Raw genomic sequence first — 22,043 nt, forward strand, 5'->3', positions numbered from 1 at the left:
CATTTGGGAGAGTTTGAGCTATTTTTATTGTAAATAACATTGCCTTTTATTTATGTTTTGGTTTTTGAAACATAAATAAAAGCTGTTGTCATTTACAATGCCAATAGGTCAAACTTGCGTAAATGCGAGACCTATTGCATTGCAAATGCTAGTTTAAATCTGCTGTTCATTTTCATAACATCCTTCTTTTTTAATTGCACTTAGCCGGAATGGGACTTGATTTTAAAATGTTTTTTAGGTCGAGCCAGAGCCAGCGCACATGCGCTGCTCTGTGAGGCTTCTTGTGTGGGTCTGACTCCTCCCACACATTGGATTGGCTTTTGCGAGTGTCTTTCAATAATGAAAGCACGTAAATGGCTAAAGGCTGGTGCATGTTCCACCTCTTTTCTAATGTTCACTCTCACAGCATTTTGCTCTCAGGAGCGAGCAGCGGCACGCAGGGTGGCAGCTGCATTCCTCATTCGGTCGAGCCTAGCTACTGCCTACTTGTCAAACATTACTTACCTAAACCATTTGCAGACGATCACAATTTTTCATCGACTTCTCTTTTTCACGATTTGATTGAAAACACTGCAACTGCTCCTTCGTTTGCATGATTTGTGATAGTACTCTGCCAGCCCTTCGCATTGTCTTGGTACTAACCCAGTATACACACACAAACTGGACATGAAATCAACTCCTTACGGTAACCGCTATGCGCAGCAGCACGCCAGCAACGAAGGAGACGGACCAGCCAGGTGCAGCAAGATGTAGTTTATTGCTCACAGAGGAAACAGCTACGCTACAACTACAAACTGGACAATGGACCAATTTGCCTGCAATAAGCACCAACCTCAGAAAGTAAACCAATAATTAACCAAACACAAAAATAATTCTCTGTGCTAACTCCAAAAGTACCCTCTGTCCAAGGACACCACCCTTGTCAACAGGGTCAATATTATGTCTCTCTTATTTCGAAGCTGCACCACCTTCCAAATATGTACAATCAGATCATTTCATATTGAGTCCATATTGAAGAGATGAATGTGATTCTTTCTTCAAGTACTTTTTCTTTTTCTTTATAATTAAGCCACAGTCGACGCGTTTCGTTCTGCAAATCAGAACTTCTTCAGGGCGTTCATAAGTCTCTCAGAACCAATAGAAATTGTAGTGTTGTGAAATGGTAATTTCCTCTTTGTTATAAATGTTGATATTGTGCTTCCAATTCTGATGATGAGCTTGACGTCGTCAAACAACAACCCAAAAGCTCCAAGTATGATATAATGATATGATATGATAATCAATTCAAAATGTCCAGTCAGTTTCATATATCGGACCCAGTATTCACATGCCGTTTCGACAAGGCTTATCCGCCCGAAACGATCTCGCTGCGTCCTGACTCCCGCCTGTATTTCGAGGACGTCAAGCTTATCATCAGAATTAGAAGCACAATATCAACATTTATAACAAAGAGGAACTAACCCATTATGGCCGCCCGCTGCTGAGCGAAAAGGACTAGTCAGCACCTGTGCATTTCATGGTGCTCTTAACTAGTACAAATCTAAGGCAAGCCACATGTACAAGTACCTTAGGACCCGAGCCATGCACTACTTCAACTCAACAGAAAACTGAAACTAATTATCATAGGCTCCCTGAAAGTCAATTTGGCATACTGACTGGATAACATAAAATGGTAACTGTATTTTTGGGGGATTGGTCTATACCATAGAAGATCTGAGATAACTGGGCTGTGCCTTTCACTAGAGCTACTGCCTACTTGTTAACAGTAGTCCACTTATAAGATCCCAAAGGCGAGACCTATTGGTTATGCCAATGCTTGTTTATTACCTGGGCTCATTTGTATGAATTAAGGCATATCTCTTTATATGTATTCTGGTGCCTATTTTGCACTTTTATACTTGTGTTTATGACCGAACAAAAGAACAAAATGCACTCTAATGTGCTGCCATCCTTATCTCTCCTTATTTCCTCAATCACTTGTCTTTAACCCCTTTGGTGCTCATGACGAGCTCAGCTCGTCATGAGGCACAGTTCTCGTGTGCTCATGACGAGCTCAGCTCGTCATGACCACACCCGTTTCTATTGTGGTCCAGCACAGGGGAAGAATATCTCGAGCAGCCAAGGTGTTAAACCGTATTCTGCTTGATCTGAAGTATTTGGCACTATAGGTTGGTCTGCATTACTGTCCTCTCGCCATACCATGAGTAACAACCGCTTTGCTAGTCAGTGTTTCTCTTCTTATCTCTCAAATTGCTCTTTATCTGTAGCATGAAGCTCCACAAGATCTCCTTCAACTTTTCTACCAGTAGAGAGACCCTCAAGGCTCAACCCTAGCCCACTTATTTTCTTCCTAAGCACCACTTTCCTGGGAAACATTGTCTGCTCCTTTGTCTTTTTTTATTACCTTAACACCATCTATACACAAATCATTATCTTCTTTACACCCTCTGCCCATAGCTCCGATCGTGCTTCTCTGACTACCTCATTACTCTCCTCATTGGGTGGTCCCCACATCTCCTGCTGAGGTCCTCCAAAACTGAGATTCTTTACATTCCTCCATTTCTGCACCCACCGCTCTAACTTTATTCATTTCCACCTAGCATCTTGACATTCTCTTACTTGGAAAGAAACCTTGGGGTTCTCTTCAGTCTTTCTATTCATATGGATTCATTTATTGGTCACCGCAACAACAGCACACGGCAAGTACTAATTATAAGGTGCATCTCTGGTATTTGGGCTCAGCCCACAACTTTGAAGCTATGTGATAAATGTACCCTCATGCACCTGAAGGCGATCTGGGATGGGGAGGAGAAGATGTATATCATCGAACGCAAGAAGAAGGTGCATCCTTCGCGCAAGTCCCATTCCCGCTCCAGGTCACTGGTGCAGATATGGTCATGCTCCCAAGGCCATTCCTGTGAGCTGTCAAGTTTATACTCAAAGTCCTCCAGTAAGTCCAAGTCAAAATCCAAGCTCAAACATGAATAAGCGAAGAAAGACTCGACCCCTTCCCACCACACTTAATCTAAAGAAAAAGCAGGAGGGTCACATGTTCTGAATCATTTATCCTCGTAGTCTCAGGTAGTAGAGCCGAATGTTCAACTAATCTCTGTGCTCCCTAAGTTTCCCGAGCCATCAGCGATGCTGCAGCAGATTGAACCTTTTAAAGAGGCCATGCTTCCGATTTTTGGTTTGCTTACGGCTCCTTGTGGTGCGTTTTCAGACTACAAGGAACTGAATAGGTCCTCAGTTGTTTTACCAGCAATGGATCCTTCTTCTATGCCATCTGACCCCCACAAGACCAGCCTCAGCACTCTTACCGGCTTCGGTTCAAGCTGCCAGTCTAGGACCAAGACCTGGGCCATACCCTTCCACGTTGCCGCTTGTACCAAACCCACTGACACAGCAAGAGGATCCAGTTCTGATTACAAAGTTGGAAACCAAAACGCCCTCTGCTTGATCTTGACTATGAGAGTACCAAAGCGAAATAGATTGTCATGCATCCTGCCTCTACCTGGGTGGAGATGCCAACGTGGACTCCCTTCTTTTTTGGGTCTGACACTGAACATGGGACACCCCATGTTTTGGATGAGGATGATGGTGGGGATGGAGATAGTTTTCTCCTCTCTTATTGCAAAGATTATACCTTTTACATTCATTAACAAGAGGCCAGTAGGCTTGATACCTCCCCTGAGGCACGTTTTGACTCCCCGCTTGGGCCCCAATGGAAGAAAGTGCCTCCTTTGTAGTGATAATTTGGAGGGCAGCTGGGGTCTTGATTTACAGATGCCCTCAGCCTAGAGCAAAATGAACATCTTACAGAAATTCTGCAACCTGGGCCAGTAACTCCTAAAGCTTTGCTCCCTTTTAGCGAGGCCTTCGGTGAAGGCCAAAATTCTGTTCATGCCCACCAGTGAGTGGGCAGGTAGCCATGTGTCACAGACTGGCCCTGGGCAATCCTTATTTACTTACTAACTCTTCTCCAGGGAGCCTTGTGGTTCAGGCTTTAATCAGTTAAGTAAATCCCAATTAGTTCCCCATGACTCCTCCGGATAGGGAGCCCAATAGGATTTAGGCTTTTAGCAAGCATAGGTTTTATTCCACTAGCCTGGCTTTGCGGTTGGTTAAAGCTAGACTCCTTTTGGGTCACTACACGAATGCCCTGGAGGGCAAGGCTGGCGAGATCTTGCTGGTGGTATTGGAAGACCTTAAGGCCTCTTGACTCAGATGATTTATGAGGGACAAGACGTGCCTAAATAAGTTACCCATACCAGCCTGGCTACTACTGAATGCCTGGGGAAGGCAGTTGGCACCAGTGTGGGGCTTTGATGGCATATGTGGATGCGCTCCACAGGATTTTACTGATATTGTACAAGCCTCCCTCATGGATCTATCTTTTGATGGTGGTGAAAAGGCAGCTTCTCTGTTGGAGTGTTTCAAGGAAATGCACTCACCCCCTCTATGTATGTTTTCCCCATGAAACCATTTCCACATGAATTAAAACATTTCAGAGGCTATTCCAGAGGGTTGGCGTATAGGCAAAGATAGTCTCCCAACCAGCACAACAATCACACCAGTCCTTTCAATGCTGTGTACTTGAGTCTAGCAGGCAGGACTTAGGCCAGCAGGGGTATCCATCCTCCCATTCCCCTTACCCTGCTGCATCATCCACCAAACTGCTTTAGTTTGCTGTTTGTGGGGCTGCCCATCCAGTGGAGTCCAGGATCCAGCACTTCCAACCTGACTATCCATCATGTCCTACTGATGGAATTTACAAATCGTTCAGCATGACTGTGCCATACCTTTTCTTTTTGCTCTGCAAAACATACCCCCCACATCAGAGAGAATTTTAGAACAGCACCTGTCCATTCTTTTGGCGCAGAGGTGCAGGCGTTGCTCTCCAAGGGTGCTATTGAATGGGTACCAAAATCGTAAAGAAGAGAGGGTTGTTGCTCTGGTTATTTCCTTGTGCCGAAAAAGGACGGGGTCTTTTGCCTATTTTGGACCCTCGCCCTGCTGGAGGACAAATTCAAAATACTCATGCAAGCCCAGATCCTGATTGCCATGGACCTGGCAACTTGCTGATTGTCCTTGGACCTACAATGCACGTATTTTCATATAGCTGTCCTGCAGTCCCACAGATGTTACCTGTGGTTAATGGCCAGGAGTGTAAGAGAGTAGGGTCTGCTATCCTATGGTCACCCCAGATTTTTGCTTTTAGCTTCAGTGGTTTACGACTTAATGTGGCTGTGGGCCTGCCAATCAGACCCACAGCCTGCTGTTCTCCCTCTAAATTTATGCCAAGGCACTTTAGGCGCCTTACCAATTGGAACATGGATCACCTTGTGAGCCCCTGTACAGTGTACCCTAGGTACCCAGGGCATAGGTGCATCCAAGGACTACCAGGGGCTGCAGCACGTATTGTGCCACCCATGGCCTGGCCTTACTATTTGTCACAACTGGCTGATCACTCAGCTGGGGCAAGGTGGTGTAATCACCCTTTGCTTTAGGTATAGTATCTCTATATCTAACCTATACAAGGACACACAGTAACCTATAAGTTACTCCTATGGCAGGCCTTATCAATCCTGGAGGCAGAGTGCTTGGTTATGTGTGAAATGGTGCTCTAGCATGAGCTGAGCCTGTCTGCAGCTTTCGGAACCATTTCCTTCAGCTATTTCCTGATAGGGTATACCATATACTCTTAAGTGCATTATGAACCTCGCGGTTAAATGCTAACTCTGGTTTGACATTGTCAAAACATGTCGAGTAAGGTGTCCCACGAATTGGAATACTACCCCCTCGCCAATTCTGGCGACGGGGGTAGCATTCCACCCTTCTAGAGGGAGGAATACTACCCCCTCGCCAATTCTGGCGACGGGGGTAGCATTCCACCCTTCTAGAGGGACACGACTTGTACAGAACCTGAACCCCGGTTATAGTTAAACAGAGCCTCAGCATCACAAAATGGATGCTGCCACCACAGACACAAGTCTGACCTCCTGCTGCTGGGAGTCCTTCCAGCGAGGGAGGCTTGGACAAAGGGTTTCCTGCCTTAGGAGGTGCTAGCACCACCCCAGACAGGATTTTGTGTATCTGGTTAGGTAGGGCAGAATAGAATCAGACATGCCCGGGGCACACAAGGTGTCCCCGTGCATAGGCCAGTTCAAACCGGTGCTGGGGCACTCCAGCCCCAGCTCTGGCGCGAAACTGGACAAAAGAAAGGGGGTGTAACCACCCTCCTTCCTGGTCCCACCCAGAGGAGGAACCTAGTAGGTAGTCCAGCCCCTAGAATTAGTTTAAAAGTAGGAGCTGAGTCCCAAGATGGCAGATTACCCTGAAATTCGACTACATAAGACGAAACTCTGGACCTTCGACGTTCTGCTGCTCAGAAGACTGAAGATTCTCCCTTGTGGCCAAGGAGTGGCCACTCTGTGAACACACTCTCTAATAAAAGAAAGGGACCCCAACAGCCAAAGGGGTAGGGTTCCAAAAGACAATATGTCAGATATAGTGTCCCCTTTGGACAATTTATAAACTAGAAGAAACACTTTCAGCCTCACCAAACAGCAATCAATTCAATCCATTCAATTTAAGCAAGAGCGAAGATGATGCAAACATAGTCAGAAATTAAAAATGTACACAATTTATTATAACATTAATAAAAGTCAAATTCACAATGAAAGCAATTTATACATATATCCTATCACAATAAATACAAATAATCATAACACAGTGGGAATAAAACATAACGTTTCAAATTAAAATAGAATGGGACACAGTAGTCAGACTTAAGTTAATCATTCTCCAAATTTGTATAAATATCTGTAAGATGGAGAAGTTGTATAGTCCAATGACTTAGCATATCCCAATTCAAAATGGCATTGACGCGTTTCGGTTTTGGCAACTTGATTTACAAGCCAACACCTTCATCAGGATTTAAAACTATAGATTCCCACAATATATGGTACATCTGCAAAATATAAAATGTACAACATAAGATATATCATCTCTAACTACTAATTGCATCATCATCTGTAAACTACTCCTCCTAAAACATCCAATTATACATTCGAACTAGCCAGTTATACATTGACCTTCTGATTCCCAACATTTGGTCAAAAATTGAGCATCTAGCTTCATGTAGATATTTATTAAGAACATTGCATCCTACAAAGATATATGATGATCTTGTCTATAAGGACAGTAACATCTTACCAAGTTGTATGGAGATATTGCCACATATTATAGTAGACATTCTCTAAGACTGGTTTAGTATATATAACAGTCAAGTTTCTCCATTTTGTAGGATTAGGGACCTTTCAGAATATTTCCATTCTCATACTTAAACTATAGTGAAACTCAAATTTTACCTCACTCTTTAGATAGTGCTGGGCATTCAAAATTCCTTTGATATTCTGTCTCGAATTTCGTGATCAATTGGCGCACTTTGCATGTGGGCGCCAATTGATCATTATTTACAATATCAGTCAACTTCTATTAGACATGATATATAATGCCAGGCATTGTTATCATAATGTTAGCAAAGCTCACCTATTAAGAATTTCCTGTAAACTCCGTCACACGGTGGCTCGCCGGAGTTACAACATAGACGCTTTTAAGTTCTAAAAATAAATCCAGAGATAAGTGTCTAGAGCCCCGTGTTTATGGTGATTCATTTAAAATTAAGAGGCAAATCCTATACATATATACTTGCGTACCGTTATGGGGTAAAACCAGATACACTCATTGTATAGTAACTTATTTAAATTGCAGACCATAGTATACTGGCCACCGTTTGACTAAGTCTATTAATAAGAATAGAAGACATTCATTTTCGTGTCTCCTCTAGAACACATTAAATAGGCAAAATAAACTAAATTGACCTGTCACCGATATTAGGCAAAAATACCTCTCATTTATAAATATTGGGACTTAATGAACCAATATTGTTATATGAGCGTATGTCTTTTACACATTCTAACACAATGGGAGACAAAAGATGAAAAACGGTATACCTAAAATTGGTAGTCGTTGCACGTAGAAATACGTTGCAGTAATGGCTTTTCTGTCCGATAAAGCTCAAGATGGGGGGTGATGTAAACTCTCCCGTTAAAAAGCTAGACCGCCCGCAGTCTGTAACAACAAACACGAGGGTCAGGATGTAAGTACATATCTAAATATCCATCCATCAAAATATTGACGAGTTGATCTACATACCAGCTCACAAATGTGGTACCGCCGTCAATATGGGTGTCTGTGCCTTAATGTCGATAAACATTAGGGACTCTTTTTAAACGCTGAAAGGGCGCGGAAAGACTAGCGTCAATGACCCCTAAGAGCTTCTCTTCCGGTGTAAAGGGCTCTAGAGATAGATGACGGACCAAATATATACAATGTAAATTATGGTCCACGTTACGCTATGTTCTTTATAATAAATTACTTAAAGTGTCTCAAAGTTACCACAATACTAAAACTAAGAGATCTACGGTGTTTATAGTTGGATTTATCGGCATTTTAAAAAGTACGATCGGTATTCGATTCTCCTAATAGAATCGTGGCAATAATATCGTTTATAGTTTGCTAAGTCGATCCTATATCTCGGCAAAGCTTGATATATCGTTCATTGGTATGTTTAGATCCATATCCCCTGTTATGCCTTTATTAAAGTTATATTAAAAAATGGCGCTCAAAACTGCATGTTTAATCGCCATAGGGTGGGGATAGTATTGAAGCTATGTGTCTCTGCAGGGCTGCAATTACTATAGGTTTGACAGCTTGCTACTATTAAGTTGCATTATCATATCCCTCAAGTCTCCTAGTATTTACACATATCACAATGGAATAATCGAGTGTTTGCAACACAGCTTAGATGTACTCATTCATAGCACTGTTGTCGATAATCATAGCATTGTGTCATAACATTCTTTCAACATATGGCAAATAGAGACGTATATTATTTTCCAATACATAGTGAGTGCACTTATTTTCAGCACCATAATGTCAGTATATATTTATATTACTTAACAGTATTCACATTGTATACATGCGAGATAATATTTATTACAGAGCATTTCTATAGTTGTACATAATTCATTCGCATTGTATATACATCATATACCCATTAGGCAATGTAATATCAATTACAATGTTAAACAGACAACTTGTAAATACAAATATTCACTATGTTCACAGTTAATTATGAAAGATAACATTCTCTCTAATGTTGATCTTAACTTCTACTAATTATCACTAATTCTACCTAATATGTCAGCTTCTGATACAGTTATATCAATGTTGTACTATAAAGAGGTCATATTGACTGACACGATTTTAGGGTCTTATTAGACGTTCCCATTCTTCTTTCGAATTTAATCCTACTCTGACAGTATTAAGGAAGGAAATATGCCACTGTTCTCGCGCTTTACGTTTCATCACTATATTACCACCACGTTTACCAACTTTGATTTTCTCAATGATAAACCAAGCGAAATCATTCTCACTATGGCCCATCTTGAGAAAATGTTCAACCAGGGGTGCTGTTAACTTTTTCGTCTTAATTGCTGACCTATGTTCTTGAAATCTAGTTCTTGCTTCTCTGCCAGTTTCCCCAATGTAGCAAAGACCACACAGGCATTGTAGAAGATACACAATATTTTTACTTCTACAGTTGGTCAGACATTTACTTTTTAGTGTTTTGCCATTTAATTTTATCTTGTTAGTTTGTAGACACTGTAGACAAACATTGCAGGTGCCGCAGCGAAAGTTTCCTATTACTATACTACTGTCTAGTGTTCTCTGGGTAACTTTAGTTTCTTCACGGTATGTGTTCACTAGTAGGTCTCTAAGATTTTTATTCTTTTTAAAGGCAAACATAGGTTTCTCCAGTTTAGTAGGTTCTTCATGATTAAGGATGTGCCAGTTTTTATTCACAACATTTTTGATTTGATTACTGATTGTAGAGAACTGGCTGACAAACACAATCTTGGTTAGTGGTTCTTTCTTTTTTTCTTGTTTATGAACAAGGGCCTCCCGATCATAGAATCTAGCCCTCTTCATTGAGTGGGAAAGTAGTTTCTTAGGATAGCCTCTATCTTTGAATTTTTTCTTTAATGTTTCTGAATGTTTATAGAAGTCACTCAAATCCGAGCAATTCCTCCACAAGCGGAGGAATTGACTGAACGGAATGCTCTCTCTCTGGGTCTTCGGGTGGAAACTTGAAAAGTTCAAAAGTGTGTTTTTTGCAGTTGGCTTTGTAAAAAGCTCAACTTCCAGAGAGCCATTGACATTTTTGATGGTAATGTCCAAAAAGTCAACACTAGTGGTACTATATGTAGAGGTAAATCTCAAATTGGGATCACCCAGATTGAGCCATGCTAGGAAATCTCCTAAGTTCTCAGTTGGGCCGTCCCATATGAAAAAAATATCATCGATGTAGCGGTACCAGCCCGCTACATTCTCGAAAAATGGGGCCATCTCATTATATATGTGTTTGTTCTAGAAATCTCCTACATAGAGGCAGGCCAGACTAGGGGCACAAGTGGCCCCCATGCTGGTCCCCTTTAATTGTTTAAAATATTCATCTTTAAACAGAAAGATATTGTTGAAAAGGATAAGTTCAATTCCTCTTACTATGAATTCCTTACTCGCTCCACCTAGATCATGGGAATCAAGAATGTGGTCAATGACCAGGACTGTGTCAGTCTGAGGTATGTTAGTGTAGAGAGACTCAATGTCTAGGGTTACTAGACACTGAGTCTCTCCACAGAAGTCCATTCCCTCAATCAGCGAAATCATGTGGGCTGAATCTCTTACATAAGATCTTAATTTGCTGACAATTGGTTTTAAAAAATGGTCCACATACTTGCTGATTAGCTCAAGCAATGACCCAATACTGCTTACAATAGGTCTCATAGGTGGATTCTCTAAATTTTTATGGGTCTTGGGGAGACCATATATAGCGGGAATTCTTGGTTCAGTATTATTAAGGAAATGAAACTCATAGTCACATATCCAATTTGATTCCCTTGCTAAATTCAACAGATCAATGCATTCTTTCGATATCTTGAGTAGACTGCTTGCTTGAGTACGGGTATAATGCTCACCTACCTCCAACAAACTAAGCATACGCTTTTCATAATCAGTGGTGTCGAACACCACAATCCCGCCACCCTTGTCCGCGGGTTTTATGGTCAGAGATATGTCATCTTTTAGGGAATTGAGTGCAGCTCTTTCTTCTTTGTTAATATTGTGAGCACTGGGATTGTTAGATTTCCCTAGAATGGTAAGTATGCCGCTCTCAACAGCTGTTTCAAAAGCTTCTATATTTTGTCCAACCATGGATAATGTTGGGGTAAATGGGCTTTCATTGTGAATTTGACTTTTATTAATGTTATAATAAATTGTGTACATTTTTTATTTCTGACTATGTTTGCATCATCTTCGCTCTTGCTTAAATTGAATGGATTGAATTGATTGCTGTTTGGTAAGGCTGAAAGTGTTTCTTCTAGTTCATAAATTGTCCAAAGGGGACACTATATCTGACATATCACCCTGTGAACACAGGCACCATCCAGCAATCTACGACTGCTTTGCCGCCGCCTCCCGCCGGAGCCAGAGCCTGACCAGAACCAGACTCCCAGACATCTAACAGCCCGATCCACAGTCCCTGCTAAGCTGAGACGAGTGGAGGCGACCTGAGACGTGGGACCGGACCTCTTGAAAAATCCACGAGAAGCTGACTGCGCAGCACCTGAGGCACCCTCATCGCTGTGCTTGGGGTCTTGAGAAGCCCCACCACCGAGCTACATTTGCACCAAGGACCAGCCCTCCAGCTCTCACGAGATCTGCGTGGGGCCCTTTTGCTTTGTTTCACTCGACGCGCCTTTCCGGTTACTAGTCCGTTGGCTAGTGGCCATTTTGGCGACCAAACGACAAATTTCCAACGCTGGTCTAGTTGCTCCAGACTGGCCCTTGCTGCTCCCAAAAGCAGCAACCCCTCTGGCCTTGCTGGTTAGAGTTAGAAGCCTTCTTTGTTTCCTGCGTGGCTTGCATTAGCCAAGGCCTGTTTGCTCCGATCAATAAGCCGACACCGCCCTCAACTAGAGCCTAAGTGGGACAGCTCGTGAGTGACTCCTGGTCGTCGTCATCGTCTCCTAGTCCACGCTGCTGAAGAGACAAGCTACACGACATCACCTGTTGGCACCCGATAACGCCTGGTTCTTTCCTGGTTCCACGCCGGTCACTGGCTAGTGACTGTGAACATTGTCCCCTCTGCTTTCAGGTATTCATCACTTCAGATCCACCCTTGGATCCACCGGAACTCTTCACATCAGGTCGCCTGCAGCATCAACACTCTAAGGCTCCATCTGGACTCCTGCAGAATCCCGACACACTTTGGCTCCACTGCACCCGCTTCCTGTGGGTGAGGTAACACTGGCACTCCGGTGCCCCCGAGTAGCTTAACACTCCTAGTGTCCAGATTCCAAAGGGTTAACTCCTAGACTGACGGGAAGACTTCCTACCTTCACCTTTAGTACTTTTGCGCATCCATTGATTCCAATGTGAACTGCTTCTAACTTTGCGCACTGCAAACCAGATCCCGTGCGCCTCCTAGTTCCTAACTTGTGTTAATCCAGCATAGCCCCAGCGATTCCCAAGGCCCTAGGCCTTACTTCCTTTCGACTCGTGGTACTTATACCACTTCTTTAGTATATGGTTTTAGGGGCCACCCGGGCCTATCCATAATTGTGCCACGTTTGTATACTTATCAATTGAATTGTTTTAACGTGTTTGCTCCTGTGCTCATCAAGAGTTCAGGGGACTATTTGTAGTAATAAATACATATATATTTTGAATATATATCCTTTGTGGTGTCCTTTCACTTGGTTTTCAAGGGGGTTGCATATGGTAATACAGCTGGCTTCTCATGCCAGAAGAGTTTAGCCTAAGACTGCTTTGTCCACGCTACCACTAGGATAGCTGGTCTATAAGGTTGACTTACAACCAATCACCATAAGGGTTGTTTGGACTGATAAATGATGTTCACTAGTTCTAGTGACCACCTTGTATCAGGCCAACTTCTCACAAGGAGCATTTTAAATTTAAGTTCTCATTGTCCTCGACTGAGTCCCTATGGGGTTAACAAAAGTGATTTTGGTGGTCGCAGCCCATCTTCGGATGTTGGGGATACCAGTTTTCCTCTAATTCATTGACTGGATGTTGAAAAGTCAGTCGTAGACCACCTGCAGATAACTGCAAACTTACTGACAGATGCAGCTTCGGCTCGTTGATGTGAACCCGAAGGATGACTCTTTTGCAGAGGTTTCATTTGAACTGCCTCTGCTGCTAATGAGTCCAGGACATTCGGGCTAAGATCCCTATGTTTCAGCTTCAGTCCAGATCACAGTGAGAGCAGCTCTGTGACTTCTTAGCCTCCTGCATCCTCCTTGTTAGCTACGTCTTGTGGCATATGCAGAATCTGCTAATGGAATCTGAAGTTTTAATGGGCAGAGTATCAAGGAAATCTGACAGCTGTCATCCAGATTTCAGAGGAGATGGCTCACGATGTGCAGTGGTTACCGTTTAATTTTAATTTAGTCCAGTGGCACCCCCAGCCAGAGGTGAAGGATACGTCCCTGCTGGGCTGGGAAGGTCATCTGAACTCCAACAGAAGCTTGGCTCCACATCAGTTTGTTCAGACCATTCCTCTGACTGTAAAACTTTCATGACGTCCATCAAGAGGAGGCTGGTGCAGGTTGTCAAACAACACACCTGCCATGTGTTATTGTAACAAACAGGACGGATTGGGATGCTGGGTCATGTGCCAAAAGGCTCTGCGCTGCTGGACTCGATTGGAGTGTCAGGGCATTTTCCTGATCCTGGACTACCTGGCGGGGTCTCTGAATGCCAGAGCAAACGAGTAGAGGAGGCAGTGTCTGGCGGATCACAAGTGGTGGCTACATCCAGGATTGGAACAGGGCATATTCCAACAGTGAAGAGAACCCTGGCTAGATCTTCCCATCACCATCGAGAATGCGCTGTGTCAGAAGTTTTATGCTTTGGAGATTCCACAAGGATTCTCAGGAGACGCATCGATCTGGAATGTAACACAGGACTCTTGTAGGCCTCGCCCCCCTTGCCTCTCCGAATTCTGGAAAAAAACAATAACGCCTGAGACCAAGCCATTCTAGTGGCTCCTAATTGGGCCAGGAGAGTATGGTTTTTGGAACTTCTGGACATAAGCATTTGTCCTCTGATCGTGATGCCATTTTGGGAGGATTTTTTTTTGCAGCAATAGAGCAGGGTCCTCCACCTGAAACTTCGCCTACATGCATATAGACTTGCTGCACCTCATGAGCATTCTAAGGTGAGGAATCTGTGGTTAAATATGAGGGTCCACCTAAAAGAGCGTCACCAAAGACAAGCAATTTATTGTTCTTGGCAATGTGCTTAGAATATATCTCTGTCTCTCAAAGCCCCCTCATCCTCAATCAGCAGGTGTTCCGTTTGCCTTAGAGATTCTTACTAATTAAGTGAAAATTGGCAATGTTTATAAGAACAGCTGGACTCATAATTTATGTAATGTAATTTGGCAAAATTTTAATAGAATGTTAGCGCTGTTTCTAAGCACATTTGAATTAGTAGTTTAAAGGGGTGGATCTAATATCGACCTCCTTGAAGCAGCCTGTTGTTGTGGGCTCTTTCTCTCTGACCCCTTTTCAGAACTTTGCCGCGCCTTGTTCCTTCAGCGTGCTGCAGACACGCCGTCGGGCCTGTGGTGAACTAGACACAATATTTTCATGTGCGCGCTCCTATTGTGTGCGCCTTCTATATTTGTTTCTTTGGAACATTTAATTACCCATGATTTATTGCCTGCTCTAGCTGGGAGTATTGCAGTGTTGTATTCCTCAGAGTACTGCGAGGTCTACAAATGTGTTCATATTTTTATTGGATATTAATCACTGTTTTCTAATGTTTTCTTGTTACCGGTAAACATAGCTTCATTTCTCTGCAATTAATACACACTTTATTTTATTCTGGCTTTTTTGGCTGGCAGCAGGTGGAGTTGGAGGAAGTCCATTGTCGCTCTCCACTTTTGTGGAACTTTGCGCGCGCGGCCCCTTTTTGAATTAGCGCGCGTGATCTATTTTCATTTCGAAAGAGCTGTAGCGGTGAATTTAAAGCCTGGCTGTTTACTTAATGTTATTATGATTCATACTTTCAGCGGTGGCACGATACATGCTCGGCGAGTGGTCGGACACTTGCTATTTGTCTGGCCTTTAACTACCTGCAGCGTTGATGTTTGATGCCTTTAATTGCAGCCTCTTTTCCCTTTCCAAGTTCTCTTCCACCTCAGCAATCCAGGCAATACATTTGCTTACCAGGCTGCTCTCCTAAGTGTTCCCTGCATGTAAATTAATCTTGATTCAGTTTACACTGTCATGCTGAGTGGTACAAATTGCCTGTAACAATAAAACAGCATGAGTTAAAAATAGGGGTGAGGGGCTCGCAGATTGAACGCCTGCCTTCCTGGATAGGGCGCGCCTCTGCTTTATGCCAATACATTAGTCGACGATAATGAAGCTTCTCTTCTGGAAAGCATGGTATAGTTGATTTTTTAATTTTCCTTCAATGGAGCAGTACCTCGCCTTTTATAAAGCAAGTTAGACAAACCATTAATGACAAGAGTGTTTGGGTTAAATATGAAGCCGTGCTTTCTTTCCCTTGCCTGAGTGCTATCCATCTTTTCATTTACAGGAGCTTGACAAAAGTACTGGCTCTGCGCAGCATTTCCTTTAATTACATGTTACAGGAAAGAGGCTTTTAACATAAACATCGTTGTATTCGTTTAGTCACTACTTGCTCCTCAATAGAGCTTAATGGAGAAGGTTTAAATCCTAAACGAGGGCGCCGTTCTGCCGGCGCCTGGGCTCTGCTAACAGGCCGTCTCGGGCGGCCATGGCACTGAATCCCAAAGCTTCTGCTTTGTGTTGCCGATTAACACTGGACCCGCCTGCACTGGCTCTGATTGACAGCCGCAGCTCCCTGGGCCAACCCCTTCCGCTGCTGTGGCCTCTCTGCAGCCTGGATCATGCATCGAACAGCGCCTTCCATGATTGCGCGGGCTTCACCGGAATCTGAGCAGTAGCCTCACTAGAGATGAGCTCGCGTTGAGAGTGACCGCGCTGTTTAATTCTGTCAAAAAGATATCGAGATAGATGGTTACACGTGGTACTTTATAATATTTAGCATCTCAGCAAAACCCGATGGCACAAACTCTTTAAAATCATAAAGTCCACTCTATCAGATAAAACAAATAGAACGTAGTTTTACTAAAACCCCCAAAAAATCAAAGCTGGTGCACTTGGAATCTGAGGGTTTGAATGATGTTCGTATTCTGCTTTCTTAAGTTTTATCTGCTTCAGTGGAAATTGTTCATTTGTTTTCATGCCTGTAAGCTCGTCATGCTCTTTGACACATTGAAAACAAGTAGCGAGCTTGCTTACAGGTAACCTAGAGCCCTGCAGAATGCTGAGAATAGACTCCACAGATGGCCCTTAGAGGGTAGCAGGGTGGCTTGTTTGATGCCATATGTGCCACTTATGAGGAGGAGACTAAGCGTGCGGCGGACTGTTATTGTGTACATCGTAACTGTCCCTTCAGGATGTCCATATATTGTAATTTATAAAGCAGTCTGAACAGGGCACGAGTCGGGGTACCACGCGGGTGGACGGCATCCCCCCACTTATTTTCGAGGGTTTTCCAGGGTGGACGCCGTCCACCCTGCACAATCTAAACGCTGTCCCCCCCAGGGGCTGAAAGGACGCTCGGAAGGATGTAGGCGTTACAGATGCGGAGTCACCCGCGTAGGTAAGAGCAGAGCCCGGAAGCCAAGCTACATGAACTAATCGCACCGTTAGTATGCAACTGCACAGCCGGAAACGAGCCTTGTACACTACCCCAGTCAGCTCCCACCACGGTCTGTTTAACAGCCCTTCGGACCTAACCCCGCGTGCACATCTCTGCCTTCTTCAAACTGCCGGCGTTCTTAGAGTGCTTTCTGCCACTAAACTGCAGGGTCCTCCTACTTTTAGTCGCCCCAATGCAAAGACTGCCCTGAACACCTTGCCCCATGTTCGGATTTTTCTCTGCTCACACATTCCATGCCCCTGCCTCTGCTTACTTCCCCTGCACCCTAGCACAACGCTCCTTCCGACCCACACTCCGTTAAATATCCTTCACACGCTTCTCCTACCACTAACTGACCAGGGGCTTCCTGTTTGTGCCCCCTCCCAGTGTATGCTCTCTAGCCAAGGTCCTCAACAAACTTTCCACTTGCCCGCACACTGCCATCGGAGTTTGCCAATCCAATTTACATTTACATACCTATTTTAACAGGTTTTTTCCTTTTCGTGACGTCACTTCCGGTCGTGACGTCACCTCACGTATTTGAGCGTCCCCCCACGTCTAGGTTTTTGCCTTTCGTGACGTCACTTCCGGTCGTGACGCCACTTCCTGTCTGTGAGCGTCCCCCCACTTCTTTATTTAGGACTTGTGCCCTGAGTCTGAACTAATACAGTTTGAAAGCTTTATGCGGGATTTTGCATAGTAGTATACCAGCATTTTTTTCACTTAAGTTCTAAAATTACCCACCTACAGGGTCAAACATAAACCTCCTCCCTAATTTTCAGACCACTGCTCAGTGGAAAAGGAGTTGTTGACGGTATTGCTCTTTCTTTCTCTCATATCTACATATTCTTCTGAAAAGTGCCATGGCAAATGTTCAGCTTCTGGCTGAAAATAAGGCAGAATGCAAACTTTAAAAAGTGGCATTGAAATTCTAGGATTTAGTTCTAAATGTTTCCAAAATAAGATGTCTAAAAAGCAATAGCAGCGATAGATCAAGTCCCCTTGTACTGCCTAGCTTCTGTTTACTAGTGATAAAGGTGCTTCATATCTCAACAGAATATTCGCTCTTGATTAGAAACATTAACGAATGTTATTGTGGAAATATTGGTTCTCAAAGTAAGCACACTATTTTTCAGTCAATGTTGATGGTTATGCTCTCATTCTCTGCATTGCCAGCTGGCCAGAAACATCTTGCCTGGACCCATTTCCAAATACAAATTCTCTTTTCCTTCATGATGCCGACAAAGAACTCCCTATCATGAATACGTTCTCTTATCCTCCTTCCGGTATCCAAGCCAAGCAGAAGTAGGAAGATGATGTAGTCTGTTGGGCCAGAATGGTGAGCTTTGCAATTCACAAGGATGCAGCCAAGGAGTCAAACGAACTTGTTAACTGGGACACAGAAGGAGCTCTTGGGGGATTGGTGACACCGTGATTTACATATGGGTGCAGCAATTGATGTTCGTGCAAGCTTTGTGGTTTTATGCCAGGCATTTTAGGCGCCTGGCTTTGGTGTGAAACCTTTGACATATTCAACAATGTTTAGCTTTTTCTTTTTATTGACTGCCTGTAATAATTTTTTGTGGATGTTTTTGTGAACCATTACCTGCTACCTGCCAGGAATTCACTTTACGAAATATCACCATCATCTTCTATTGTTGAAAAAGTCCATGGACATGGTGAACCAAAAATTGGTTAATTAAAGTACATACACAGTAAGAGCCCACAGATCTCCACAGTGGTGTCTCTGAAATAGATTTTTTTTGGGGCGGGGCATACGTTGAAACACAGATGAATTGAAATTTGTATATGTATAAATGTCTATAATCGTGAATTGGAATACTGATCTATACACAAACGTACAAAGTCGTTTTTAAACAAACAACACTCTATTGCAATGAACACATTGGGCAAATTAACGTACGCGAGAAGGTGTAATTTTGCCTTGATTTTCCTGTGCTGCCTCCTGGCAAATTAAGAAGCTATTGGATGGGGGGGGGGGGATTGGGGAGGGCACATGGATTGCAAATAGTGCTGAAGCGCTGACCCGAACTGCCCTCTCTTGAGACTCCCCTGCATCTACAGTTCCAGTCAAGACCCAAGCCACTGTGTTTCAACATATTCCAGTGTATACATAAAACACACATTACCAGAAAGATTCTGCCATTAACTCCCCAGGGGTACGGGGAATACACCACACACGGTAGACATTTACAGGTACATACTGAACTTAAAGAGGTAAGTTGGCTGCTAGTGTAATGATTTTGAAAAATGTATTCCGGCCATTTGAAAGCATCCTGCTATTTCCTTGTATGTTTCTAGAGCGCCAACAAGGTCTAATTCATGTTATATAGCAAATCAGGTCTAACATCCTCATAGGATTCTTAGAGTTAAGTAGTAGCAATACGCAAAAAAACATGCCATATCTTATGAGCCACCTTAGATTTCAATCAAGAAAGTTACTGTTGTGAATAGTAACATTTCTGCCTTATTCTGTAATGTAAAATGTTGAATTGAGAACTTTTAATTTACTTTCATGTAATTTGCAATTAACTGTTTTGTACTATGCTCTCAATGGTCACAGGAAAGTTACTCGGAATGAATGAAAGCGTTGCAACGATTGCTGTGGCACCTCAGAACACAACGCCCCAGATATTGGTTCAAAAAGTGATAAATGCTGCAAACCTCGGCGTAATTCCGTGTGGTAAAAACAACGTTTACAGGTAAGATATTTAGTGATGATCATGGAAAAAAAGTTGCTGATGGATACTTCTAATCAAAGATTCCTCACCTTTAGAATTTCTCAAGGCAGCAGAATGGATCCATAAACTCTTTCAGTAATTGTTTTCGGGCACCAAGTGGTGGTGGCGGCTACATCCCAAATTCTGAAGTGACGGTGCAGAGCTATGTATAGGCCCCGACCACGCAGTGGCATTTACTTTTTTTCCAATCCTTTACAGATAATCCAGAGCTTCACTCTACACAAAATGTTGTCATTTCCTCACTGACTTCCAAAACAATATTTTCAGTGACAGAATCCTAGAGAAATGTCTTCTTTGAAAACTGCGACTTCAAGCCTTGCCACACCTGCAGGAAGCAGATGTTGTTTACAGTAATGCATAATGCCTGTTTTTGGTAATACCTGGTCCACGCATGATTTGAAATCATGCACCAAATGCTCCCTGATCCCTTTGAAGGCCACCAGGGAGTGGAAGACAAAGTTGTATGTTGCTGAAAACAAGAAACAAGGCTGGTCATGTTAAAAAATGCAGACCCATTCCCACTCCACATATCTGCCTTGGTTCAGGTCTCTATATTTCGGTTAGTCCAAGATGAAATTAAAACAGGTACAAGAGGTTTTAGACAGAAGTCCTCTTCCCATCACACTGTCTTTAGGGAGACAATGCACAGTCTACATTGAAAAGGTCCAACTCCGTGCAAGCCACCCAACCCTACTCCTCAACTGGAGCTGATGTGCTCCAAATTTATTTTCCAGGCCGTCTTTGACTCTGCAGTAAGTAGAGACCTTCAAGGAATCCTTGATGTAGCTTTCCTGACGTTTCTGAGTCCACCTGGAGTGCACTTGGTCCCCATTGATCTACTGGGGCCCCCAGTTACACATCTGATGGTGAGGCATTACCCAGCACTGACTTGGCCCTAGTAGGCCTCTGTCTGGCCCACTGCTGGCGACAGTACACTCCTCCGCTTCTTTGCCAAAAAGTTACACTGATTCCAGCCTATCAGGCATTAACTCCTGGTCATGAGGCACTTGTTCCCGATCCATCCCCTAAGCTAACCTTGGATCTGGAGCAGAGTTCATCTAGATTTGTGACCATTGTAAATATTTGATTGCAAGATTACTTAGACACAGCCCCTGGTTTGTAAGGATTGCCTTTGTCTCCGTAACACTATCTTCAGCGATTTCGAACCCTATAGGTTCAGATCTGGACACCATACAGAATCTTCAGAATGTCCTAGATGGGGATGATGGTGAGAAAAGTCAATTGTTACCCCTCACCATACTGATGCCGGCCTGTATTGAGACCTTCAAAATGCTTGGGGTCCTGATATCTCAGCACCGATGTAATTGGACTTCCCAATAGGGTCCTCCACAAAGGACAGCTCTTTCTATGGCATAGTGGTTTGTAGGGCTGCAGAGATGTTGGAAATGTAGTTGTCATCTGTAGAAAATAAAGCACATTTTCTTGCAGAAATCTTGCAACCTGGCACTTCAGCTTTAGGACTGTTGTTACTTTTCAATTTGCAATGTGGTCAAAGCCATGTTCAGCACCACCGGTAAATTGCCCCATCACTAGACACCATAGGCCTGTTCAGGGTGGTCAAGTCTTCTTGACAGCACCCAACAGAAGAAAGTCTTATTTTCCAGACCTCGACCAGCAAAGTGAACCTGAATGCCTTCCCTACTGGCCCGCCCAACAGAGAACCAAAGTGTATTGATGTGTTTAGGTGTTTTCTTCTGCCATTTTGGCATTGAAGTCCCTAAATTCTGTCTGTTGGAGAGATACCTCATGCACTCTAGGATACAACGAGCACTATCTTTTCTGCTTTCCCTGAGGCTTTTTGAAATACTTTTGCCTAGATGGTACATCCACGACAGAAAGGATGCGCCCAAATACATTTTATTGGCCGGTTTGGACACACCAGATTGAGTAGGCCCTGCTGTGGGCACTAGTGCAGCGATTCACTGGCATGCCAGGTTGCATGACATGGCATTCTCCAGGGACAAACAGACATCCCTAATGGATGGGCTTTTAATGGCGCAAGACTATTTGTGACAACGTTGATTCAGCCTTGGAGCGGTTCAGGGATAGCTTTGCTATAGTTTGTTCCTTGCAGCCAGGTGGGGACAGAATACGTTTTTATCTGCCTAGCAAGCATGTAATGACCTTGGACCAGTGGGTCTTGCACATAGCTATTCCTCGTCTCTTAAATTCCCCCCTCCCTTAGCTCCCCGTCCGGAACCCCCCCCCCAGCGTTCTCCTATTTGTGCTCAGACTTCAGCAGAACATGCCTCTATCCTTGCCAGTGATGATCACCTGTTGTGGCCAAAAGGGCGATAGAGTGCTGCTCTTGTTACTCCTTCGTGCTGAAGAAAGATGGAGGGCTTCCAC

The 22,043-nt window shown here is 43.6% G+C and overlaps 1 protein-coding gene across 3 annotated transcripts in view; it reads left to right on the forward strand.

Annotated features, from left to right (window-relative positions):
- Positions 1 to 22,043, forward strand: part of AP3B1 (adaptor related protein complex 3 subunit beta 1) — a 2,001,071-nt gene that overhangs the window by 1,809,609 nt on the left and 169,419 nt on the right. For all 3 annotated transcript variants that reach the window (XM_086960746.1, XM_086960745.1, XM_086960747.1), the window contains one exon: positions 19,496 to 19,634. In XM_086960746.1, coding sequence (XP_086816872.1) covers positions 19,496 to 19,634 — 139 coding nt within the window. The remainder of the gene's footprint in view (positions 1 to 19,495; positions 19,635 to 22,043) is intronic.

This window comes from Lissotriton vulgaris, chromosome 3_1, assembly GCF_964263255.1.
Source record: "Lissotriton vulgaris chromosome 3_1, aLisVul1.2, whole genome shotgun sequence".
Taxonomy (NCBI): Eukaryota; Metazoa; Chordata; class Amphibia; order Caudata; family Salamandridae; genus Lissotriton; species Lissotriton vulgaris.